The sequence below is a fragment of the Oryzias melastigma genome, linkage group LG7, assembly GCF_002922805.2.
Source record: "Oryzias melastigma strain HK-1 linkage group LG7, ASM292280v2, whole genome shotgun sequence".
Classification (NCBI taxonomy): Eukaryota; Metazoa; Chordata; class Actinopteri; order Beloniformes; family Adrianichthyidae; genus Oryzias; species Oryzias melastigma.
Window position 1 is genome coordinate 8,753,866 of NC_050518.1, and position 21,271 is coordinate 8,775,136.

Here is a 21,271-nt window from a genome sequence, read left to right on the forward strand (position 1 = left end):
GTGTTTTTGTTTTTATTTCCTAAAGAACAGGATCTGTTTTGACCAGAACAAAAACGAAGCCAGACGCTGTTTTTCAGATTTATCAAATGTGACCTTTTCACACAGTATGAATTGCTGCAAATACACAAGCATCACTAAACTTGGACCACTTTATTTGTAAAACATACTTAGGCCAAGATAAAATAGAAAATGTTTATTACATAGAAGGCTGTGTGTTCTACCATATGTACAAAATATAATGAATATGCCCCTGAATGGTACTGCTGAACAAAGACTGATACATAAAATATACTTTCAAACTCCATTTTTACAATCTTAACAATAATAATAAACAAGAAAAAAACTTTATTGTCCTGCTGTGTGAGGGAGTGACGGTCAGACAGCATTACGCTTGAACTATATATCAAATGGATGCAGCATCATCTGACTAAACTTAGGAGCGCTTTCTTGTTTTTTGTGTCAGTCAGCTACTTTTTTGGATTCCTAACAAAAATAAGCAAATGCTGTCAGTAATAAAGTGACCAATTGATTATTGGCAGCCCTTTTGTATTAAAAAAAGAACAGTTTTTTGTGAAGATAACAATACCAGCACACATCAGGGGTTTCATTCTTGTTAGAAAATGCACTTCTGTAAAGAGCTGTAGGTCAGCACGAGTGTGAATTCAGAACCAGTTCTGTCTGGGTTGTACAGTATTGTAGATCTTTGTATTTCGATGTATTATTGGAGGGCTGGGAGGCAGTGACTGGAAACGTCTCATCTCAACATCAGCCGTCTGCCGAGTGAAACTTCAGGGTGACAAAAAAAAACAACAAAACTGGTTCCTGAAGAGGAGCTGGTGTGCAAGTCTTTCCCAGAATAAAAGAGAACCATCTCTGGCGAATCCTCCTGAGAAACGGTTTCAACATCTCACGCAAAGGTGAGCCAGCTGTACAAGTGACATCACAAGAGTTTGTGGTTTAAAATCTCCCAAACCATCCGTCTTCTGAAGTAGGGCATGTGTTTCTGTCAAAAGAAAAGATTCTGAGGGAGCAGCTCATGATGACAGAACTCGACGAAGAGTGTTGTTGGTGGCCGAGGTTACCTGTGTGAATGTGATTGGCTTGTCTTTGGTAATGTAGTCTGCATATTTACATGTGAACATTCCACAGTCACTGCCGTTCATCTGTTGAGGGATTTCCTATAAGCAAAGGGAGGACGAAACTGTTGAACGAAGTGTTTCTAATGCGTGGATGTTCAAAACAAGCTGCAATACTCTTAAAACATGAACATTTTTGTATCCCCATTTTGAAATCCGTCTTGTTTGATGCACAAATTTGATCTACCGTAGTATGATCAGGAATCAAGCACCGTGATTTTGGGCTCCTTTGAAACTATTTGGAGATCATCAGAATGATACGTCAGGTCGCCATCTAGCAGGGAGCCTCTAAAACTGGCAGCAGACTTCTTTACACAAAGCTTTGAAAATGTAATGCAATTCTATTTTTTTTAACCCTTTAAAGGGCCTATACTATGCAAAAATCACAATTTTTGAGCTTTTACGTGTATTACAATGACCAAAAGCAGCCCCTAAGCAGTTTTCTGCTTCATTCATTTATATCTGAGCATTCCTCTAAAACCATGCTCTCTGATCACCAGCCCCTTCCCAATCCGCCCAAAATGACAGCCCCTTCCAGGAAGAGTCTGTGCTGCTACGCCAATACACAAAACCACTTTCTCCACTGAGATAGTGGTGATAGTCAAAATGCTTTAATTTTATATGAACATCCATCTTTGATTTCATGGGCAAAACACAGACAAACTGCAGTGGCCAGCTCTAGGATGACCTCATGAAATGGGCGGCACCCACAAGGAGCAAAAGGTGGCACCTCAGAGGTCGAGTGGGAAAAGGAGTTCACGAAAATGACTCATATTTCATTAAAAATTCTTCCTTAGTGTGCCAAAGGTCACATATATATTGCTTAGTTTGCTCTGAAAGGCATAAGAATAGAATGATAGAGGCCCTTTAACACCAGAGCTTCAATTCCAGTGTTTACAATTGTTCACTTCAATTGTCCACCACATTTCCAAGTGAACCAAACAAGGCTGTAATGCTGAAAAATCTGATACTCCTTAGTGTGACAAAATGACTTTTTTTAACCTTTACACATAAAGTTCCCCAAAGAGGAGTTAGTAAATATTAGATAAAGAGTATAAGTGTTTTTCAGAAATTACAAAGCTTAAGCAGAACACAACATAAAGATGGTATAATAACCCCACACACTCTGATACCCATGATGCATCAGCTGTGCTGGACTTACTTTAGGCTCTTTGCTGTGCAGAGTCCAGCCTGAGGTAGCCAGTTCTTTGCCTTTCTTGTCCTTACTTTCTAGTTGCAGGTAATCACTGCGGAGAAAGAAAACAATATACTCATCCGTGTGTTCATGTAGTTTTTGAACACTTGCACAAAATGCCACAAAACTTACAACAATGCTTGGCAGGCTTTATCATTTTTCCCACCCATAGAATCAAAGTATGTTATGGACTTTTTGCGGAAATCCACCACCTGAAACGAATCAAAAGTGATATGAATGACTTCCTTGTGTTAGAGTTCTCAAGTTTCAGGTAGTCAGACTCACAGAGAGGCACCAGTGCATCCCCAGATGAATGGGAACCAACAGAATGTCTTTAGCAAAGATGTCCATCTTTTTGGTCCAGCGGCGCACAGCATAATAACCGTTACTGCACAGCTTCGGGTAAAAGAAAGTGTTGAACGTGTTGACCGATGGCAGATTGGGATCTTTGCTTCGCTCAACCAGCAGGTTCATGTAAAAATTAATCACCTGGAATCATAAAAAGAAGCAAATTTACAGCAATTGAACAAATTGATAGTATTAAACTAAAAACGATTTTGAAATCTGAGTTATCTAATTTGAAATGTTCAAAAGTGTCTTCTCACCTCGTCATTCAGCCAGTTGAGATTGCTGAGGGTTTGCAGATCTTTTCGTGTGAGGCTGAGACCAAACCCTTCACTTAATATTTCGTGAGGATTGCCGCCCTTCAGCGCCCTGCTCACTTCAGTCTCCATGCTCTGTTAAAAAAAACACAATACGAAAACAAAAAATGAAAATCAGTACAATATTAATTTCAGAAATGACACTTTTCCTCCTAAACCTGACAGAAATCTTTAAGAAATGTTAACTTTTCCAGTTAGAATCACCCTTTTGATTAATGCAGAGTTCAGCTTGTTTTTATATAATACAGAAAATGTGTCTTCAAACTGTCACATTGTTAGGGTCCATTCCCTCTGACGGTGTTAGTGTGGAACAGTAATGGATAGGATGGTTACTGATGGCCTCTCTGATCAAACTCCAAAGCCAACTCCTGGGCTTTTCTCTCTAGATGGGAGCTTTTGGTGCACAGGATAAAAGCTTTTTTAGGCTGATGTATTAAAAAACATTGAAACAGTTTCTCTAGTTTCCTGTCATCACCATCAAGTCTGTTTAGAGAAGTGAAGTGATCTGTCCTTAAGCAAAGCAAAGCTGCTCCTTCATCTCTTGGTAGGTTTCTGTCTGGAGGTCTTAAAGTTGTACACCATAAATGCTCAACAGTATCCGTCATCTGTGAATGACCATTTACACTGCAAGTCTATTTTTGGTGGTTCATGTAACAAATGCCATGAATAAATGTAGATGTGGGAATAGACATACCTCTGTAAGTTCAGGAAACTCTGGTTTGTCTTTCAAAGGCTTTTCTTCCTCTATGATCGCTAAAGGAACCTCTTTTTCCAGAGGAACTCGGACTCGGACCTCCACATCCGGACTACGCTGTTCTTCTTCAGACAACCGCTGGTTCCCATGACAATGAGGCGTTAGTACAAGTAAAAAGATGACAAAAGTGGACCAAAGAAGGCGACGAGTTACCTGCCGCAGCAGCCGGGCGGCCAGGGCTTCCTGTTCCTCTATTTGTCTTCGTCTTTCTCTTGCTCGAGAATCATACATACTTGTCCTTAAGAAGAAAAATTAATGTTAGAAATGTTGTTTCTTACCACTTCAAATGTAAAACAAGAAAAAAATACAACTCTGTGTAAAACACTTACAATTCTTTGATCCATAACTCAGCTTGGAAGCATGGCACACTGTGAAAATAAAAGTTATTGATGTTCACAAAATTACTTTTACTTTGAAACTTTTTTACTACTATAGACAACTAATGTACTTTTTAAAATTAAAATATATGGATGACAAGCTATTATGAAATGTAACAGTTTCTAGAATAGAATAGAATAGATTAAGTATAAAATCAAATATAAAAAATATATATTTTTTAAACACAGAATTCAACATTCTTTCAGCTGAGTGTTTAGGGATGAAGGACGTCAGTATCTTAATATTTGCAGTGACATGGATTCATGACATAAATGAATGTTCAAGGTTCATGCTTTATGGATTAAAAAAATAAAAAGTTAGACAAACAGGAAAACCTTCCTGCAGTGTCCCTGAATATCTCCGATATAGATCTGACTTTGGAGGCGTATTTGTGTCTGATAAAAGGTTCTTTGTTTCCTGAACAAAGTCTTCATTATCAGGAAATCTGTTTCCTCTTCACAAAATGAACCACACTCTGGAATTGAAGAAAGTTGTGCTAATGTTTTGTTACTGCTCTATAAATGTAACGTGACGATATGAAGAATTCTATTTAAAATTTAGCTGCATAACAGCTTAAAGCTGATCACAAATTGAGTGACGTCATTCTTAAATTAATCAAAAAGTGAGATGCAAACCAATGCAGCAATAAACATACCTGTCTGTCTTAACATCCAATTATTCTTAATGATGTTTTATATTTTCTAAATAGGACATATCAGTAACATAATTGTGGTGAAATAAAAATATATAGAAATGATCTTTATAGTAAAATAACGTTTAAAGCAAAATAAACTATGATAAAAGCAGCTTGATAGAAAGAGTTACTCTGAAGATGAACATATACTAACCTTGAGTTGTCTTGTCTTTTACCCTTTTGTTCATTAACAATGATAACAGAGTCGCTATCTTGAGCTGCAAGAAGAGGAAAGTGTTACAAATCAAGATTTATAATTCTAAAGAAACCCAGAGTTTTACTTGGTTTCACTTCAACATTCTTCTCTTGCACATCTTACCTGATGACTGTGTGTCCTGAGAGGTATTATCCTGTAGAGATGATGGAGAAGGAGATGATGTGAGAGCAGCTGGTCTGCTTGAGCTGGTGTCCGGGTCTTGAGACCATGGTTGGATCCCTGGATGAATGGAAGTCCCCACTGGACTGGGGATGTTGCTGGAGCACCGGCTGGCCGTCGCCCTCGGGCTGGGAGGGTTACTGGGTTCCTCGGAAGTTCCTTCTGCTGCTGACTGAGCTGGAGAGGAGAACTGTAGCAGTCTGCGGCTGGTGAGCAGGCTGGTGCTGCAGAAACAAATCAGGAGGAGATTGAAACTATAGTCACCGCTATGAACCAAGTCAGAAAAGTTAACAGTCAAAAGGGTTTTTAATAAAAAGACTATAGTCAATTATTCTTGACAAAAACAAAATATTAGAAATGCAACATTTAGACAAAAAAGCGAACTTTCAGTTAAATAAATGAAGGTAACTTAATGACCATAACCCTTTAACTCCCCCTTGATAACCACTGAAACAGCATTTTGTAGTTTTTGAATACGTACAAATCTCTATGGGATCTCACAATGGTGTGCGAGCTGCCGTTGTGAAGGAAAGATGACTGTCCACCAGTTACAATGGTCAGAAGCTGCCGGTAGATCTCCTTCTCTTCTTCACAAATGGACTGAGGTTAAAGGAGAACAAAAGCCTTTACACACAAATTGTTTTAGACAATGATGGAGTCTCACTGTGCTACTGACCTCTTGTGCTGTGCAGTGCTGTTTGGTCCTTGGTAAGTGGCTGGAGGAGGTGCTGTGAGTGGGACTCTGAACCAGTTTGATGGGAAATGTCTTCTCGTACATGCTGGTACCAGAGCTGCTTGGCGTACCCAAGTCACTAAACGAACTACAAAAGAGCTCAGGAATTAAAAATCATTGGCTGACAGTTTAACAAAAGGAACAACTGAAACCAGGAAAAAAACGAATACCTTGATGCTCCATGAGGTCGGAAATTCAACGGCCTGCCCAATCGGGGATTGAGGTGTGATTTGGAAGTGGCCGAGGGCGATACGTTGACAGAGTGCCCATTTGTTTTTGGCACTTCGCGATGAGCAAGACCCATGCACATCTGCCGCCGGCAGACCTTTGACCCCGTAACAAATTTCTCATTGCGCAACAACTCTAAATTTGAGAGAGAAAAAAACAAACATTGTTTTTAAAAAAACTCACATGAAGTAAAAGATAAACATTCTACAGGTCTTAGCCGTTTTATCTCTGAAACATGCTCCACAGCCCAGCAGTAACCTGAGACCACAGAGAGTGAAAAACCTATTTGCATGGAAGAGTTGCATCCTCTTCCATTAATACCGGAATCATAAATTGCAACCACATTATTTTCTTTTCTTTTTTTTTTTTACCACCAATATATACCACAACCTTTGCTTAAGTGCTTGACAAAAAGCCTCCAATGAACAGTAAACTTGATGACGTTTGCTAAATTATTTTACATTTTATTACAATTGCACTCTGGGAGCGTTCAGTATATATGTTTTGGTTGCACTTGTTGGATAGTACAGCTCTCAACACACTGCTACACAAAAATATTTCTACCACAATTTCAAAAACTGGTAATTTGGCAAAATAAAAAAAATGTATCCTTAAAATACATCCAAGTCAGAGCGGAAGCTCAGAAAATTACTCTGATCAATTCTGAAATACATCCAACAATAAACTAATCATTTCAATGTATAAACCCACTTCTATAACTTAAATACCTCTCTTTACTTGAGCTCTCAGTTTTAATATATAAGAATTAGACAGAAAAAGGAATGGAGAACAAACTCATACATGTTTTTTTTAATCTGCCTTTACTTGATAAAAATCAGTGGTATGTGTATTTCCATAAACAACATATTTTCCTACTTGAATTACTTCAGTGGAGGCTTTTCTTCAACAGATTAAAAAATAAATAAAAACGCGAGGTTGCTGTAGGGCTGGGTGACGTGGCGTAAAAATAAAATCTAAATTTTTCACAACAAATCTGATATCCAATTTTTAACCAACTTTTTCCCTCCCTCTTTTTATTTTCTAAAATGAAAAAGATAAATAACAGAATATGTTTAACAAAAACTCTCATTTTAACATCTTCTTTGGAAGTTGATCTGAATAAAACGAGCAACTATCTGTAAAAATGCACTTGGGGTCTTCATTGACTTTTTGAAATAGTCTCCAGTGAGAGTATCAGTACAAATACAGCAGGTGTTTAGTGAGCTGCTGCTAGCTTGCCCATCACATAAAGAGCAGCACCTCTTGTTCTTGACAGGGTAACTCTTTTCAGGTGATCAAACAAAGTTTTCCTACGCCCGGTTTTGATAGCAACGGCATTCAAGCTGATTTTTTAGCGTGTGGTTTATTGCTCTAAGTCTGAAGTCGCATAACCAAAACAGTTCCATAATACTGAAGAAGAACTGTTCCTTTTTTGGGAACAAGCTCCTCTTTGCAAGTTGCATTTCAATGTCAGCGTGCTGCGAGATATGGGTGGGTTGACCTCAATCCAAACAACAAAGAAGACAGGATGCTGGAAACAAAAAATTATTTAAAAAAAAATCTTAAATGGCAAATTTGAAATATGCGATAAAATCAAATTTATTGCCCAGCCCTGGGTTGCAGCATAAATGTTACATATTATTCACTAAATTCATACCAATTCCTTAGCAGTGTGTAAAAGGCAGTTTTACCTGATTTAGATGTTTTCCATTCTAAAGTTGTTGAAGGAGCAGCAAATTTCTCATTCAGCGTATGCCTCTCAGCAATCTTGGATCAAACACAAGAGACATTAAGAATTTTGATTGACATTTAAAATATTGAGACAAAAAAAGTATTTTTGCCATCTCTAAAGACGTTTTGACAATGTATGAAGGGGAAGCTCATAAAATAGAAGCCTTACTGGTCTCCTCGTCAAGGCTGCTGCTGATGTTGAAGGCTGTGTCTCTCCAGAAGGCAAGCCAGGAGAGGTAGGGAGAATATTTCTTAGAGATGGGCTCATATTGTTCTTCATCCAAGTTGACACAAAAGTACTGTGGCTCTTGACCCCTTCTGCTGCACTCTTGACTGAATCAATGAGGTCTCCTAATAAAAAATTATAAATAAAAAAACGCACAAGCAATAGAAGGAGAATCTTATTAAAGCTATATCCCCAAACTCACGCATGTGTATGTATAAATGATAATGCACGTACCCATCCGGGTTCTCTTAATCATCAAACCATCCTGATCGATGTTATGGTCATCTTGCAAACTTGGAGGGAAACAAAAAAACAACATTGGTATTCTAGCACCATGAAATTAAATTCACAATGAAAAACAAAACACGTCTAAAACTTACTAGACGTACCGACTTCAAGTCAGCGTAATTATCAACTCGTTCGCGCTAATTGGTTTAAAATATTTAACCTACAAAAAAGCGATTAACGCTCTTACCATTCAATTGTTCTTTTCCTTTTTAGTTGACCGACAGCGGTTGACTGGTCTTCACGCGAGTTTTCCGGAGCTGGTTCACCGTTTCGAAGATTGGCGAAGCTTGTCCCTATCCATTCGTAGATTTTATTTAACATGGCTCAAAAGTTTCAGAAATTACGCCGTTGGCTTAAAGTTAAATCGTTATAGCTGCTCTTGTTTTATCAAAATGCGGAAGTCAAAAGAAGCCAAAGCGCTTCATTAAACTGAGGTAGATTAGCTGACGCGGTTACAGACGCTAACAAGCCGAACATAAACCATTATACTTCCCCCGACACAACTGCTAGCTCGTTAGCTTGGATTTAGCGCTGTTAAGCTAACACGCTAGCTAGCGTCATTAGCTACGCGGCTGATTAATTGAAACGTGTTTAAATTCAAACAAGAAGACGTTGAGTCACTATGAGCAATGTCGGAGGTTTTGCTATCATTTTGTGTCTCAGTCCAACTTATTTACAAGGCATTATTGTGGCTATATTGGTAAATAAACTATTTAAATAACATCTCCCGCTTCTTCCTCATTCAAAACCACAACATGGCTGACTCTCACGATGCAACATTCTGCGTTCTGATTGGACAGCTGGACGTTGGACAATCAAGTTTACTAAAAATTTACTGGCGGACCACAATCCGGAAAGAAGCGTCTAATTTTAACGTCACATCCGTAATCAGTGACCTGTGGATAAATATATTTATATTTATTTCAGTTAACACTACCATTTATAAATTATATAGATGTAAATTTGGTAAATATATTTTAATGTATATTTATATTTGTGAATTTAATTATGTGAAAATGACAAAAGAATAAACTAAACTCTTAATATGATTTGAGTACAGTTTATTGAAACAAGGAAGACTTTTGACCAGTTTTTTTAGACATGTCTTAAATAACACAGCAACGCTATTTCTACAATGAAATGTATTAGTTGTTTCTAATGTACAGCAATCAAGTAATAAACCAAGTAAAAAGTTGTCTATACATGTTCTTAAATCATCAACCTTGCAATGTATTTATCTTTCTTGAAAAACACTGTATATCATACAAAAATAAAATTTTAAATCTGAACAATAGCTTTAATCATCCTTCCAAAAATACCTTATCAAAACTTATAGCAAATCCATTTGTTTGGCACTGTTACTGTACATGTCAATGAAGATTCTCATTCTGTTACTGTACATGTTAATCTTTACCGTCCGTCAACACTTCAAGTCAGCTCAAAGTTTACAGAGTCATAGAACCAAAAGGCATTAGTTGTAAAGTTGAATAAACAAACAAACAAATCTTAAAATATTTCAAATTCATACAATCCCTTTTGTTGGACTAATACTAAACAAGCACAAGAACGGAATGACATTGAATGTGAGGTCTGTTAAGCTTTCTGAACACAAAGAGTTTTATAAAAATGAAATGAAGTGAACAAATAAAGAAGGGTGAGTAACATAGTCCTTAGGTCTGCAGCAACAATATCAGATTGTCATTTAAATTTCAGAACAAGCCTTATTTTTAACAATGTTACAGTACATAGAGGAGAAATCTTGTAATTCACAGTATTAAGACAAGATCAGAAGGGAAGAAAAACACATAATAACCACTAATATGTTTAAAGCTATTTAAACAAACGTGTACCTTCACTCATGAAAGCAGCAGTTACACAGATTTTTCTAGAGATGTGATGACTGAGTTCAGAATAGTCTATCATTCACAGCACTCATGCATTTTGTTTTATAGACTGCATCCAATGAGACTAAAAAGCTACTATTTTAAGTTTGTAACATACATATACAGCTTTTTGTCATCATTGCCAATTTAGTTTATCAACTATGAATGGAAAAATATTTAATGTTTTCAGCTGGTATAGCTAAGTTGCTAACTTGAGTTATAGGTTTGAAAATGTGCCCCAACTTAGAAAGTTTTGACTTTAGTTTTTGCTGCTAATGTACCTTATCTTAAAGTCACTTTGGATAAAATCATCTATTAAATGTGAATGGACGTGGATTTATTTCAGTAGATGCCTTTTTTACATTTTTTAAAACACAATTTTTGCTGTAGCAATGCATAAAGTCAATATGTATTCTAACTAACTTTTCATAACAATGCCACACTTGTATGCCACTTGTAAAAAATGTGCTTATTCCCGTTTGGTGCCAGCGATTTGAAGGAAAAAGGAGAAGATATACACAATATCAAGGTAAATGTTGAGAGTGGCAAAGATGTATTCCTCCGGGCTCATGGTGTACCGCTTGTTACCCATTAGGAGCTGGGTGTCAAAGGCTAGAAACTGAAACAAACAGAAAAGACAGAGAAAAAAGAAACATTTGCTTTATGTAATTTTCACCAATACATTATATATGTATCTGACTTGCTTTGTTATCACTGTTCTTACCATAGTGAACAGAATAGCTCCAAGAGCAGCATAGATGGAATCCAACCAAGGTACCTGTTTTGTAAAAGTTGGCAAGTTAGGCATGATTCTTCAAATCCTGCATACCAATCATAAATCATGATAATTCAGTATAAATTAGAAAAGAGTCCAATTTGGACACATTTACTATGATAATTTTTCCAAATGTGGTACTCTTCAGAGTTCAAATGAAAAAAAAAACTGCTTCTCATTGACAAAATATGCAAAAATGCCATTGTGTGTTATGTTAGCAGAAATTCTTTGAGTTGATTGCAGATGGAGTAGGCTAAAATAAAGTATATTTCCATCTTTGAGGCTGGATCTTGAATATTTTCTTTAAAGTTGATTGACCATCAGCCATGTATTTAGTTATCCCACTGCAGGTCTAAACTTCTGGGTTTGATCTGGGATGGTATTTTTCCCTCACTGCCTACCTTTGTTTCTGTGGTTTCTATATTGTCTATTTACATGTGCCATTTTAGCTATTACTATCTTTTATTTTTTTTGTTCTACAACAGAAGTTTTATTGTTTGGCATTTATTTTTTAGTGGTTAGCTTTATTTATTTTTTGCTATTTGCTAACAATTGTTTTATATCAGCATTTACCAGTATCATATATGAAGATGTAAAACTTTCCTGAGGTTCCAGCAGATCAGTTTCTTATCTTTAAATCTACAGATGCTCAACCTCTTCACCTGTGGCCATGACAGAGTTTCAGATCATTGCCACTCCTTTGTGACTTGAGACATTTTAATTTTACACCATAGTCACATAACAACTTTAATTGCTCATCTTCACATTCTAATTATTGAAGAAAAGCCAATTTTAGCATAATTATAAAAAAGTATTTTAAATGGCATAAACGGAAGTTTGTTTGTTTTTTTCTTTTGGTCTTTTTTCATTTTTGTTGCCACAACCAACTTGTTAGAGTGTGATGCCATCAGCGTTTGGCTGAGCCTCCTGGTGTCTGCTTTAAAAGTCAAATGACAACTGTATCACATTTCTCTGAATGGAAAAATGATGCCAAAGGGCCAGTTTGTGCCTTGAAAAACGATGCGGCCTGATCCTGACCTCATGCATATCTGTGATGAGTCAGGGAATCGAATATGATCAAGGAAAGGACCTGAGAAAGCTCGAGTGAAGTCATGATCTCATCAAGTTAAGCCCTAGTTTCTCAAAGACGTTCATGTTATGTAACATTTTATCTCCATCAACAGCTTCTACATGATGTCCTGGGTATTTTTCCTTAATGAATAAAGTCTGACTTACGTATTGAAAAGGGAGGACAATAGCTAGGAGCAGTCCGGAGATGAACATAACCATGCAGAAGACAAAGAGTACTCCTTGGTATGAAGTAACATCGATCTGGAAAAAAAGGAGAGAGCAACAAGACATGCAGAAAACATGAGAAGGCATTTGACATAAACTACTACACTTTTATGATCTCAAAGAAAGCACAAGAGGGGACATTTTATTTTCTCACCTTAGTTTGGAAACTGAAGACTGTGACCAGGAGACAGACTGAAGCCGTGATGCCCAGGCACATCACAACTGACTTGGTGTTATAGAAACTGTAAAAACAATGGATATGCCACCATTTATTTAGCTTAACTTATCACACACAATTCAAACAGGAAATATAGGCGGCTGCTCGATAAACCTAAATAATCATACCTGGACAGCATCCCTGTCATATAGGCCAAAGAAAGAGTCTGTAACAAAGCAAAGAACACACATGCTGTCAACATTGACTTCACATAGGATGTTCTGTTATTCTTTACATTAACTTGTGACACAAAATATTCCAACAGATAAGATAATAATTGGCTTAATACTTACAAAGATGGAAAGTAAAATCAGATTCCAGGGAAACTGTCTCCTACAGGAATGACAATAACATTTTCTTAATAAGCAGGGTAATTTTAATCTTTTTAGAACTTCCACATGTTGCTGTGCTTACTCTGTTTTATGCACTGAATTTCATCAGACAGATTAAAAAACTCATAAAACATCTAAAATGTTCATGTTGTTAACTCCCTTTAGAAATGTTCTATTACCTTGGTGCGGAGCAGCATGACAGAATCAGGTAAGTCACAAAGAACACGGCACTGTAAGACAAATAACATCCATAAATGCCACATTTGGAGAGGTTTTTATACAAAAACAATTGATTTTTCTGGTTCAAGGGGTAACTTACTATGAGGCCCAGTACCACCCAGGGTTTGTCTGAATGTACTCCTTGACAGGGTCACTGAAAGAAAAAGCCTTAAATTAGGCACTGCATTTATGCTGATCAAACCCTAAAATAACAATGAGCAATACTCACCAGAATGTAAAAAGAGCCACAATAGCTAGAGTCACCAGCAGCTGGATCAACAAGATGGTGTACACCTTATGGGAATACATAGTAAATTAGTGGTGAAGGAATCAAATAAATCATAAACTGTCATTAATAGCTCAGATAATAAACCCATGTTATACCTTACGGATGAAGATTCTTCTGATGTTGTGATCATCCCAGGTGAATTCTGTAAGCATCTCAACATCATTGTAGCACGGAGCACTGATGCCTAAAGGTAGCAACATGTTATCCACTGAATATGCTTATGCAACACACATTTATCACCAAAAAAATGACAATTTGACTGTTAGTTTTAGGATGAAATGTTGGAAAAGTTCAGCCGTACCAACTGTAGCTTCCTCATACGTCGGAGGAGATGGTGCCACGATGGCCTGCTCACAGGAGGAGCCGTCAGTGGACTTGTTAGCAAGTGAAAGCTTTTTGGAAAAAACAAAAAAAAAAACACTTAATTTAATCTTGTAAGAGTCCTTGAGAGATAAAGTTACTACTAACGTGACAACGAAAGCCTGTTTTACAGTTGACCTGAACTTGAAACTCATTTAATTAACTAAAATGTATAAAATCATCATCATCACCTTCATTAGCAAACATTAAGTCTATTAATACAAAAACATTATCAATATAAATCCATTTGGAATAAAAGATACATAGGAATTACATTTCAAATTTCAGCTCTCACATTTTACTATCTGAATTCACTGCATAGATGATTCACTTTAAGCTAATCAAAGAAAGATGAACCCTCCCTATTAATGAAACCAGACATATGCTTTCATTAATGAATATACTAATGAAATTCCCATGATACTTTTATGCACATAGGTAGCACCTGTTCCAATTAGGTAAAAAAAATCTATAAATAAAGGATTTTATCTTGTGAGGTTCTATAAATTAAAACAACTCTTATCTTTGGATTAAAAGTTAGATCATATTTAATTTTGTGTTCAGAGTTCAGCAGCTGTTTGTATATCTGCACAGACAGAATATAAGTGACTGACCAGAGAATAGTCTATTCTAAAGACTAGCAGTTCTTCTGAGAGCATATTTGTGCATAAATTGAATGAAGCTGGTGAGGGGAGCCCCCATGGTGAACCCCACCACTGACCCTAAAGAGAGCAGAGAAACTAGAGCTCCACCTGACAGGCATTTGAGGGTTTCTATTAGCACAATCTTCTAAGAAAACCTTGACAAAATTCATGTCACCTCATTTTAAAAAATAGTTCTTGCTTATTAATTTAATCAAGTGTTTTAAGGCATCCAAGAGTCCTAAAATTAGATAAGATATGTAAGATATGTATATTAGATATATATGTTTTTTGTAAAGATTGATAAGTTACAGTAGTTTATTTTAATTGAAAACTGTCATTTTTTAAAATAATTTGTCATTAACATATACATTTTCCTTTAAAACTTATTAATTTAGGTAACTCCTGCTGTTTTTTCTCCTTTTATAGGGCCATTCTAGCTTGTAGCTACATTTTCCATAACATACACTATCACTTTTACTGAAATGTAAAGTTAGATCACACCCAAAAAATAAATACATAAAAATAAGGATCTATAATTGCAGCTTCACCAAGCAATTGTCTTACAAATCTTTCAAATCGCAAATGTTACATAACATTTTGAGTGACATGTAAGGGTTAATTTTTAAGAGGGTCCAGTCACCATTTTGATGAAAACACGAGGCCTTAAAGGCCAAAACTAGAGGCTTGTCTGGGTTGTATCCATCTATAAGCAATAGGTTGTCATAGGGACACAACAACTGCTGACGCATTTTCCTGAGCATCTATTTCAATCAAGAAAACAGACGGAGAATAGCTCAAGTAAAGTAAGGATGTTGATACATGGCACAAATAATTATTTTATTAACCTATTAAGTGGACTTCAATCTAGAAACAGGATGATTTTTGAATGAGTAATGGTCCATGTTTCCTACCTCTTACGTAATAATGTAAGGCACTTGCACAAATTCAGATCATTCAAGTGTCTAGGCATAGATTTAATAAAAAGATTAAAACCAGCCAGATCATACCTTGCCCTGTGTCATGATGTCAGTCTTTTTTCCAGCCGGTCGTCTTGATCCGTGCGCTAACCAGTATAAGAGGCTCAAGTGTTTCCCTCCTTGTTATTGTAACCCTGAAACCTAACCAAGGATTGGTGACGCAGACAGGATCTCAGACTTTTGGTGTCTTTCTCGCCTGCTCCAAAGCCTCTCGCATGTGATGATGTAATCCCAAATAGACACCGTTTAAAGCGTGCAGATGGCCCCCTCCCTCACCTAAACAGGGATGTTCTAGTAGCATCCAGATGGAGCAGACCCATAGACGAGAGCTGGGACTGTACCACAGCACCGAAAAAAACGGGGAGGCACGGACCTGCATCATTTGTTACAAGGACACAAGTCCAGAGAAATCTAGAAATCTGTTCTGCAGCAGATTTAACGGAGAAGTGGGAGGGGTTGAGAGAGTTTAACATCTGAGAAATTTCAAGATCAATCCTAGAAACGTATTTTCTAGAAAAATGTTGTAGATTTAAGTTATTGCAGGTCTTCTAAAACACACCCAAAGCATCTGTTTAGTAAATAAAAGACTTGTGCAGCATGAACTATTATTTTAATTAAATCAGTAAGATTCTCAGTATTTAAATTAATTTTTTTTTTTTTTAAATAAAGTAGTTTATAAAACACAATAACACAGACATCCAGAAAACAAATTCACCTTTTTAACAGGTAGGTGCATATTTATTAAAAGTGTGATGAACATGTTTGCTACTAGCATAACGCACAATATATCCTCAAGTTGAAGAAGAAAAAAAAAATCCAAAGAAAATCTGACCTAAATGATCGTAAGACACTTGAAACAACTAAAATAAAATATATTGAAGTGAAGGATTTATGGGATCATTCTTTAAATTAAAATGGGCACCTGAACTGATTGCTTAGAAGAAAATAAATGAACTGCATCCCATTAATAACACCATCTCCATACATTCAGCCTGGAATGGTTTGAAAGATTTGACAAATTTCCAGGAAAATTTGTCAAATCCAAAGTATTTTGTTTGACAACATTTATAGGTGTTTTCTTAAATAAAGAACCAAAAGGTAACAAATGATGTGACAAAAGTTGTAAACTAGCCTTATTTAGGTTGTCAATCTCCTTCATTTGGCAAACGTATGAACTTACCGAACACATTTTCTTTTAAGTTCTATCAACAAAATGTGGCATCCTAAACTGTGGAGTCAAAGGTGTTTCCAGTTCTTAAAACATCTCCCCGTCTCCTCTAGTTCCTTCAAGTCTGAGGTCGGCATCGTTTCTACCCAGAGTGAAAAGACTAACGACAGCCATCAGTGCTGCCAGCATCATGACGGCACAGCCTCCAAACATGTGTCTCGTGCCGCCACCGCCTTCTCCTCCACCCGTTCCCGATACCTCCCCGTGGAGCGCCAGGAGTCCCAGGCAGGCCAGAAGGTGTAATGGCAACCGGAACCAGGCCAACACGCCCGCTCGCTTTTCTTCAGGAATCACTCTACTCTGCAAGAAGCTGACTGCCGGGAAGTACAGACCAGAGGCCAACTCTAGCAGCAGGAAGGCCAAAAAAGATTCATGTGGTCTCGGCTGTCCTGCTGCAGTCGAGAAAGTTAGCATGAAAAAGGAGAAGAAGGCCATCAGAACAGCGAGGCAGAGCACGTGACCAGGCTGCAGATGGTAGTGAGTGGAGGTGGCGAGGCGGTACAGTAAGGAGCCGACCATACTTGCAGCCATCAGGCAAGAGAAAACTATTCCCAAAGGAGGCCCGTGAGGGTCGAGTACAGGAGTCCATAGAAAAACAAAGATGTAGAGAACACTTTCAAATAGAGCCTGTACTCCACCCAAAAGGAGCACTCTTTTGTCGGATAACAGGCAACGCAGCCCTTCGTGGCAGCTCCTGGAGAACCTGCCTTTTGCGGTTAAACGGGGACCTCCTCCATTTTGAGTACCAAGTAGTAGAGTCTTTTTGTCCCCTTCAGAACTGCCATCAGCCTCCTCCTTCCCCCAGTCTGTTAGCACCACCCAGCCACAGCAGCACAGACAGGGCACAGCCAGAAGAAATGGAGCCACTGGGCCCAAGTGGAGCCACTCAGCCAGCATATTGGCCACCAACCCTGCTCCCACAGCGAGGCCGTGATTCCAAGTAGCAGCTGTGGTGAAAGTGCTGGGAATCCATTCCTTCGGAAAATCGTGGACTTCTACATGCTGATGCACGTACCAGGCCTCAAACGTGGTTGCAAGCAGGGATGTGGACAGGCCCCCCAAAATACGGCCCACAATCAAAACAAAGTAGTCTCTGGAAAGCTTTGTGAGACAGCAAGCAGAGTAGCACAGGCAGAAGAGAAGGCAGGTCTGTCTGCGGCCCAAGGCTTGAGGCAGCCAGCCCGAGAAGGGAGCAAACAAAACACAGGAAGCCAGGCCACACACGTACAAAATGGCTATTTGGGACTCCAGGAAGCTGTAGTGGCGATATAGTTTATAGAGATAGGGTCCCTGGAGCCAGTCTGCCCACAGAGCCAAAAGGTAAGCCCTCAGGAAGATTTTCTGGAAACGCCGGAAAGCTGGGTTGGCCACAGCTGAAGGAGCAGACTCAGGGGGTGTGATGCGGCGTGCTGTCAGCTCCAGGCCAACACACAGGGCGAGCAGGAAAATGATGGCGAGATATGCTGTGACCAGCATGGTGGTTGAGACTGCATCCGCTTGAGGTCAAAATAGGTAGACTGAAGCGGTTCCAACTCTGTTCCGTCTGCTCCTCAGCTCCTTCGGAAGAGAAAAAGAAAATGTAAACATGAATGTGTCTTTTAAGTCCCTCTCCAGTCACCTTTTGATCTATTGTATAAGCATTTTCCGTGGTCTTTTAATTGTGAGCATGCTGCTTTTACCCTAAATCAATAGATCTATTGTTTTCTAGGACATAGTTTCTGCAGAGCAACAGGAGCTCATCAGAAATTTGCCTCTGGGTTGGAAACGTGCCTGTTGGCACAGAGTAAGCCCCACTGTCCGTCACCCATCTGTATACACTAGGGGTGTAACGGATCACAGATAAACCTTGATCCGAACGGATCACAAGCCACGGTTCGGCACACGCGTGTACCGCGGACCACCTCAACCACCACCCCCCGCGTGCGCACACACCTCGGCCTTGCATAATTGAAATCAGTTGTCCGTTCACATCGAATGTAATTTGCATCAAATTCATGTAAATTGTCTTTGTTTTAACAAGCGCTAAAGTAGCTGCTTGACAGTTCTCCAAAAGTGTGGGAACTCAAAGCTGCTGCTGCTTGTGGTAGGAGCTCCCGTCGAAAACTTTTCTCGACTTCATCATGGAGGACATGGATGGTAAAATATCAGGTTTATTTAATTTTAAGAGCTGAATAAAAGTATTGGTACAAGTGTCCGTTCTAGGTTCAGTGAATCTCCCTGTTAGGATCCGCCATAGCAGCAGCTGTTCCGCTCAGGACGAAGTAACAGGGACGCGTGCAGTCAGGGGACGATAGTATGGCAAGCAAAAGGATTCATTTAGATTTCCATCCATTTTTCTTGACCGCTGTGTCCCTTTCGGGGTCGCGGGGTGCCGGAGCCTATCCCGGCTACTGAAGGGCGAAGGCGGGGTACACCCTGGACAGGTCGCCAGTCTGTCACAGGGCCTCAATCACACACCCATTCACTCACACATTCACACCTAGGGGCAATTTAGAGTCACCAATTAACCTATGAAGCATGTTTTTGGACGGTGGGAGGAAGCCGGAGTCCCCGGTGAAAACCCACGCATGCACGGGGAGAACATGCAAACTCCACACAGAAAGGTCCCAGCCGGGATTCGAACCGGGGCCTTCTCGCTGTGAGGCGAGAGCGCTAACCACTGCGCCATCGTGCAGCCCTCATTTAGATTTCACGTAGATTTTTTCACTTTTACTGATCCGAAAAATGATCTGAACCGTGACCCTAAAACCGTGACACGATCCGAACCGTGAGTTTTCTGATCCGTTGCACCCCTGGTATACACCAGGGGTGTCAAAATCCAGGTCTCGGGGGGCCGGCTTCCTGCTAGTTTTCCAGAAATCCCGCCTTATCCGCTGTTGACTCCCTTGATCAAGTGTGTTTAGCCAATACGAAGCTTCAATGGCAGGTTGGTTGGAAAAGATGTAGAACATCGGCCCTTGTGGCCTAGACTTGGACACTCCTGGTTTGCACACTCTCCCACTAGCTTACATCTATTGACTGTATATTAGAACTGGACTGAGCGATTCCTTCCCCCTCATATTCCAAAGAAGAAGTATGCGCTGGCTATAGAAATTCAAATTCTATTGAGAAATAAACCGCTATTACACAGTTAATACATGTTCAGATGCATATTTTTTAACATATTCTCGCTAATCATACTTTTTTTTCATGATATATTGTCTTTATCACAAGTTGTGAAAGTTATAAATTGATCAATCAGAAGCCTCAGTTAAAGCATGTGATGTCCGTTGGCACCCATCTCAAACGTTTGATTGACAGTTTCTCCTGAGGACACTGTCAGTGGAAGGGGCGTGGGACTACCAACAAGCTTACTCATGGTTGGTGACAGTAGCTGCCATAGAAATATTGACCTAGATCAACCATGACTGATCACCGTCATCTGGTTCCAACATGGCGACGTCCGCATCGTGAAAAAAAAACGACTGAATTGGCTTCATTTCACTGGACCAGGAAGTAAGGCATTTTCTATGGGTGACACACTCCCTCGGTACAGTTATCTTATACAGTCAATTCTTACAGCCCCTTTTAACCCTAACCTAACATAGTAGGTGCAATGAAAATGTCGACCAATATTGGAGCTATCTAGCTGTACATTTTTGAGCCAGATACCAGGATGAGGAAAGAGAGAGACCCATGGATCTATTTGTTAGCAAGTGGATGCTCAGAATAGAGAGGAGCAGGAACCTTGGGAACCAACTGTAGCATCTATGTCACAGCTACAAGTTTTTTCAAAGGAGATTTTTTCATCTGTTCTACATTCACAACGATTTGAATAAAGAAAGCTGGGTAAAATCAAATGTGGTGTTAGCTAAATATTTTTGCTATTTAAAATAACTAATTTTAATTTGTGGTTAAAGTTGTTTTTTTTCTATGATAGTTTAACACTACTCAACAATTTCTAATACCTAAAACACAGATAAACAATTTAGTTCTTGAAATAAAGTAGTGAACACCGTATGCTATTAGCTAACGTTAGCTGCATGCTACTACGATTAAGTTGACTAAGTGGTCTCGCCATCTTAATTTTTCAATACCAATACTACATTATCCAACGTATTCAATCCTACCGTAATATTTGACAACCGTCCCATATCAAGCGAGTCCCTCGCGACCGTCAGTTTTGAACGAGTAGGTAACAGAATCAGGTACACACATTAAAACATTCACTTCCTGGATGTGGTGTGTGTGCTATTATTTCACCACCAGGGGGCAGCCGTGGCTCTTCTTTTTCGTGCTCTGTTGGTACTTGGTTGGAGCAGGTGTTTGATGCCTGAGAACATCCATTTCCAAGAGATACCATCTCTGACTACCTTTGTCAATTCTACATTCACCTTAAGAGGGGAAAGAAAAGAGAAAAAGTAGACATAGTTTTTGTGTACATGGAGAGTAATTTACAATAAGAAATAAAAAGATAAAGATGTGGGTAAAAAAAATAGACAACTAAACAGTAAAAGTGTAACAATTAATCGAATATTAATAAACCAGTTTATCCAACCAGGTCGATCTGTCTGATGCAAGTTGTGAATCGAATCAAATCAAATTAACCTAGACCAATATACAGTACAATTGTTTCAATATGAAATAAATTGATCATATAATACCATTTGG

At 38.7% G+C, this 21,271-nt stretch overlaps 3 protein-coding genes across 3 annotated transcripts; all 3 read right to left on the reverse strand.

Moving 5' to 3' along the window:
• Nucleotides 1–135: 135 nt before the first annotated feature.
• si:dkey-21c19.3 (sentrin-specific protease 1) lies at nt 136–9,224 on the reverse strand. Its single transcript, XM_024292258.2, has 18 exons — nt 8,589–9,224; nt 8,348–8,406; nt 8,057–8,238; nt 7,848–7,923; nt 6,099–6,291; nt 5,872–6,016; nt 5,677–5,795; nt 5,139–5,419; nt 4,974–5,037; nt 4,077–4,115; nt 3,901–3,985; nt 3,688–3,825; nt 2,937–3,068; nt 2,617–2,820; nt 2,464–2,543; nt 2,299–2,383; nt 1,083–1,178; nt 136–1,003 (listed from the first exon to the last, which is right to left on the reverse strand). Exons 1-18 carry the CDS (start codon nt 8,720–8,722, stop codon nt 941–943), a joined length of 2,175 nt encoding a protein of 724 aa, XP_024148026.1. The 5' UTR covers nt 8,723–9,224; the 3' UTR covers nt 136–940.
• A 221-nt stretch (nt 9,225–9,445) lies between these two features.
• On the reverse strand, nt 9,446–15,811 carry LOC112158757 (protein lifeguard 2). The gene is made up of 12 exons (XM_024292263.2): nt 15,424–15,811; nt 13,714–13,804; nt 13,508–13,596; nt 13,353–13,417; nt 13,224–13,277; nt 13,084–13,134; nt 12,866–12,905; nt 12,701–12,738; nt 12,510–12,597; nt 12,296–12,391; nt 11,009–11,062; nt 9,446–10,903 (listed from the first exon to the last, which is right to left on the reverse strand). The coding sequence occupies exons 1-12, from the start codon at nt 15,436–15,438 to the stop codon at nt 10,754–10,756; spliced, it is 831 nt and encodes a 276-aa protein (XP_024148031.1). The 5' UTR covers nt 15,439–15,811; the 3' UTR covers nt 9,446–10,753.
• Nucleotides 15,812–16,090: 279 nt separating this feature from the next.
• mfsd5 (major facilitator superfamily domain containing 5) lies at nt 16,091–20,888 on the reverse strand. The gene is made up of 2 exons (XM_024292259.1): nt 20,731–20,888; nt 16,091–18,178 (listed from the first exon to the last, which is right to left on the reverse strand). The coding sequence occupies exon 2, from the start codon at nt 18,095–18,097 to the stop codon at nt 16,649–16,651; it is 1,449 nt and encodes a 482-aa protein (XP_024148027.1). The 5' UTR covers nt 18,098–18,178; nt 20,731–20,888; the 3' UTR covers nt 16,091–16,648.
• Nucleotides 20,889–21,271: the final 383 nt, after the last annotated feature.

Bases quoted from the DNA above. Each gene is read 5' to 3' on its own strand.
- LOC112158757 (XM_024292263.2), bottom strand. The intron at 13,135-13,223 runs GTAAGTTACCCC...TTTGTCTTACAG, and splicing joins GGGTGGTACTGGGCCTCATA to TGCCGTGTTCTTTGTGACTT. The intron at 12,598-12,700 runs GTATGATTATTT...TTGTTTTTACAG, and splicing joins ATGACAGGGATGCTGTCCAG to TTTCTATAACACCAAGTCAG.
- mfsd5 (XM_024292259.1), bottom strand. From the start codon at position 18,097: ATGCTGGTCACAGCATATCTCGCCATCATTTTCCTGCTCGCCCTGTGT.
- si:dkey-21c19.3 (XM_024292258.2), bottom strand. From the start codon at position 8,722: ATGTTAAATAAAATCTACGAATGGATAGGGACAAGCTTCGCCAATCTT. The intron at 8,239-8,347 runs GTACGTGCATTA...ATTTTTTATTAG, and splicing joins GATTAAGAGAACCCGGATGG to GAGACCTCATTGATTCAGTC. The intron at 4,116-4,973 runs GTTAGTATATGT...TTATTTTCACAG, and splicing joins AAAAGACAAGACAACTCAAG to TGTGCCATGCTTCCAAGCTG.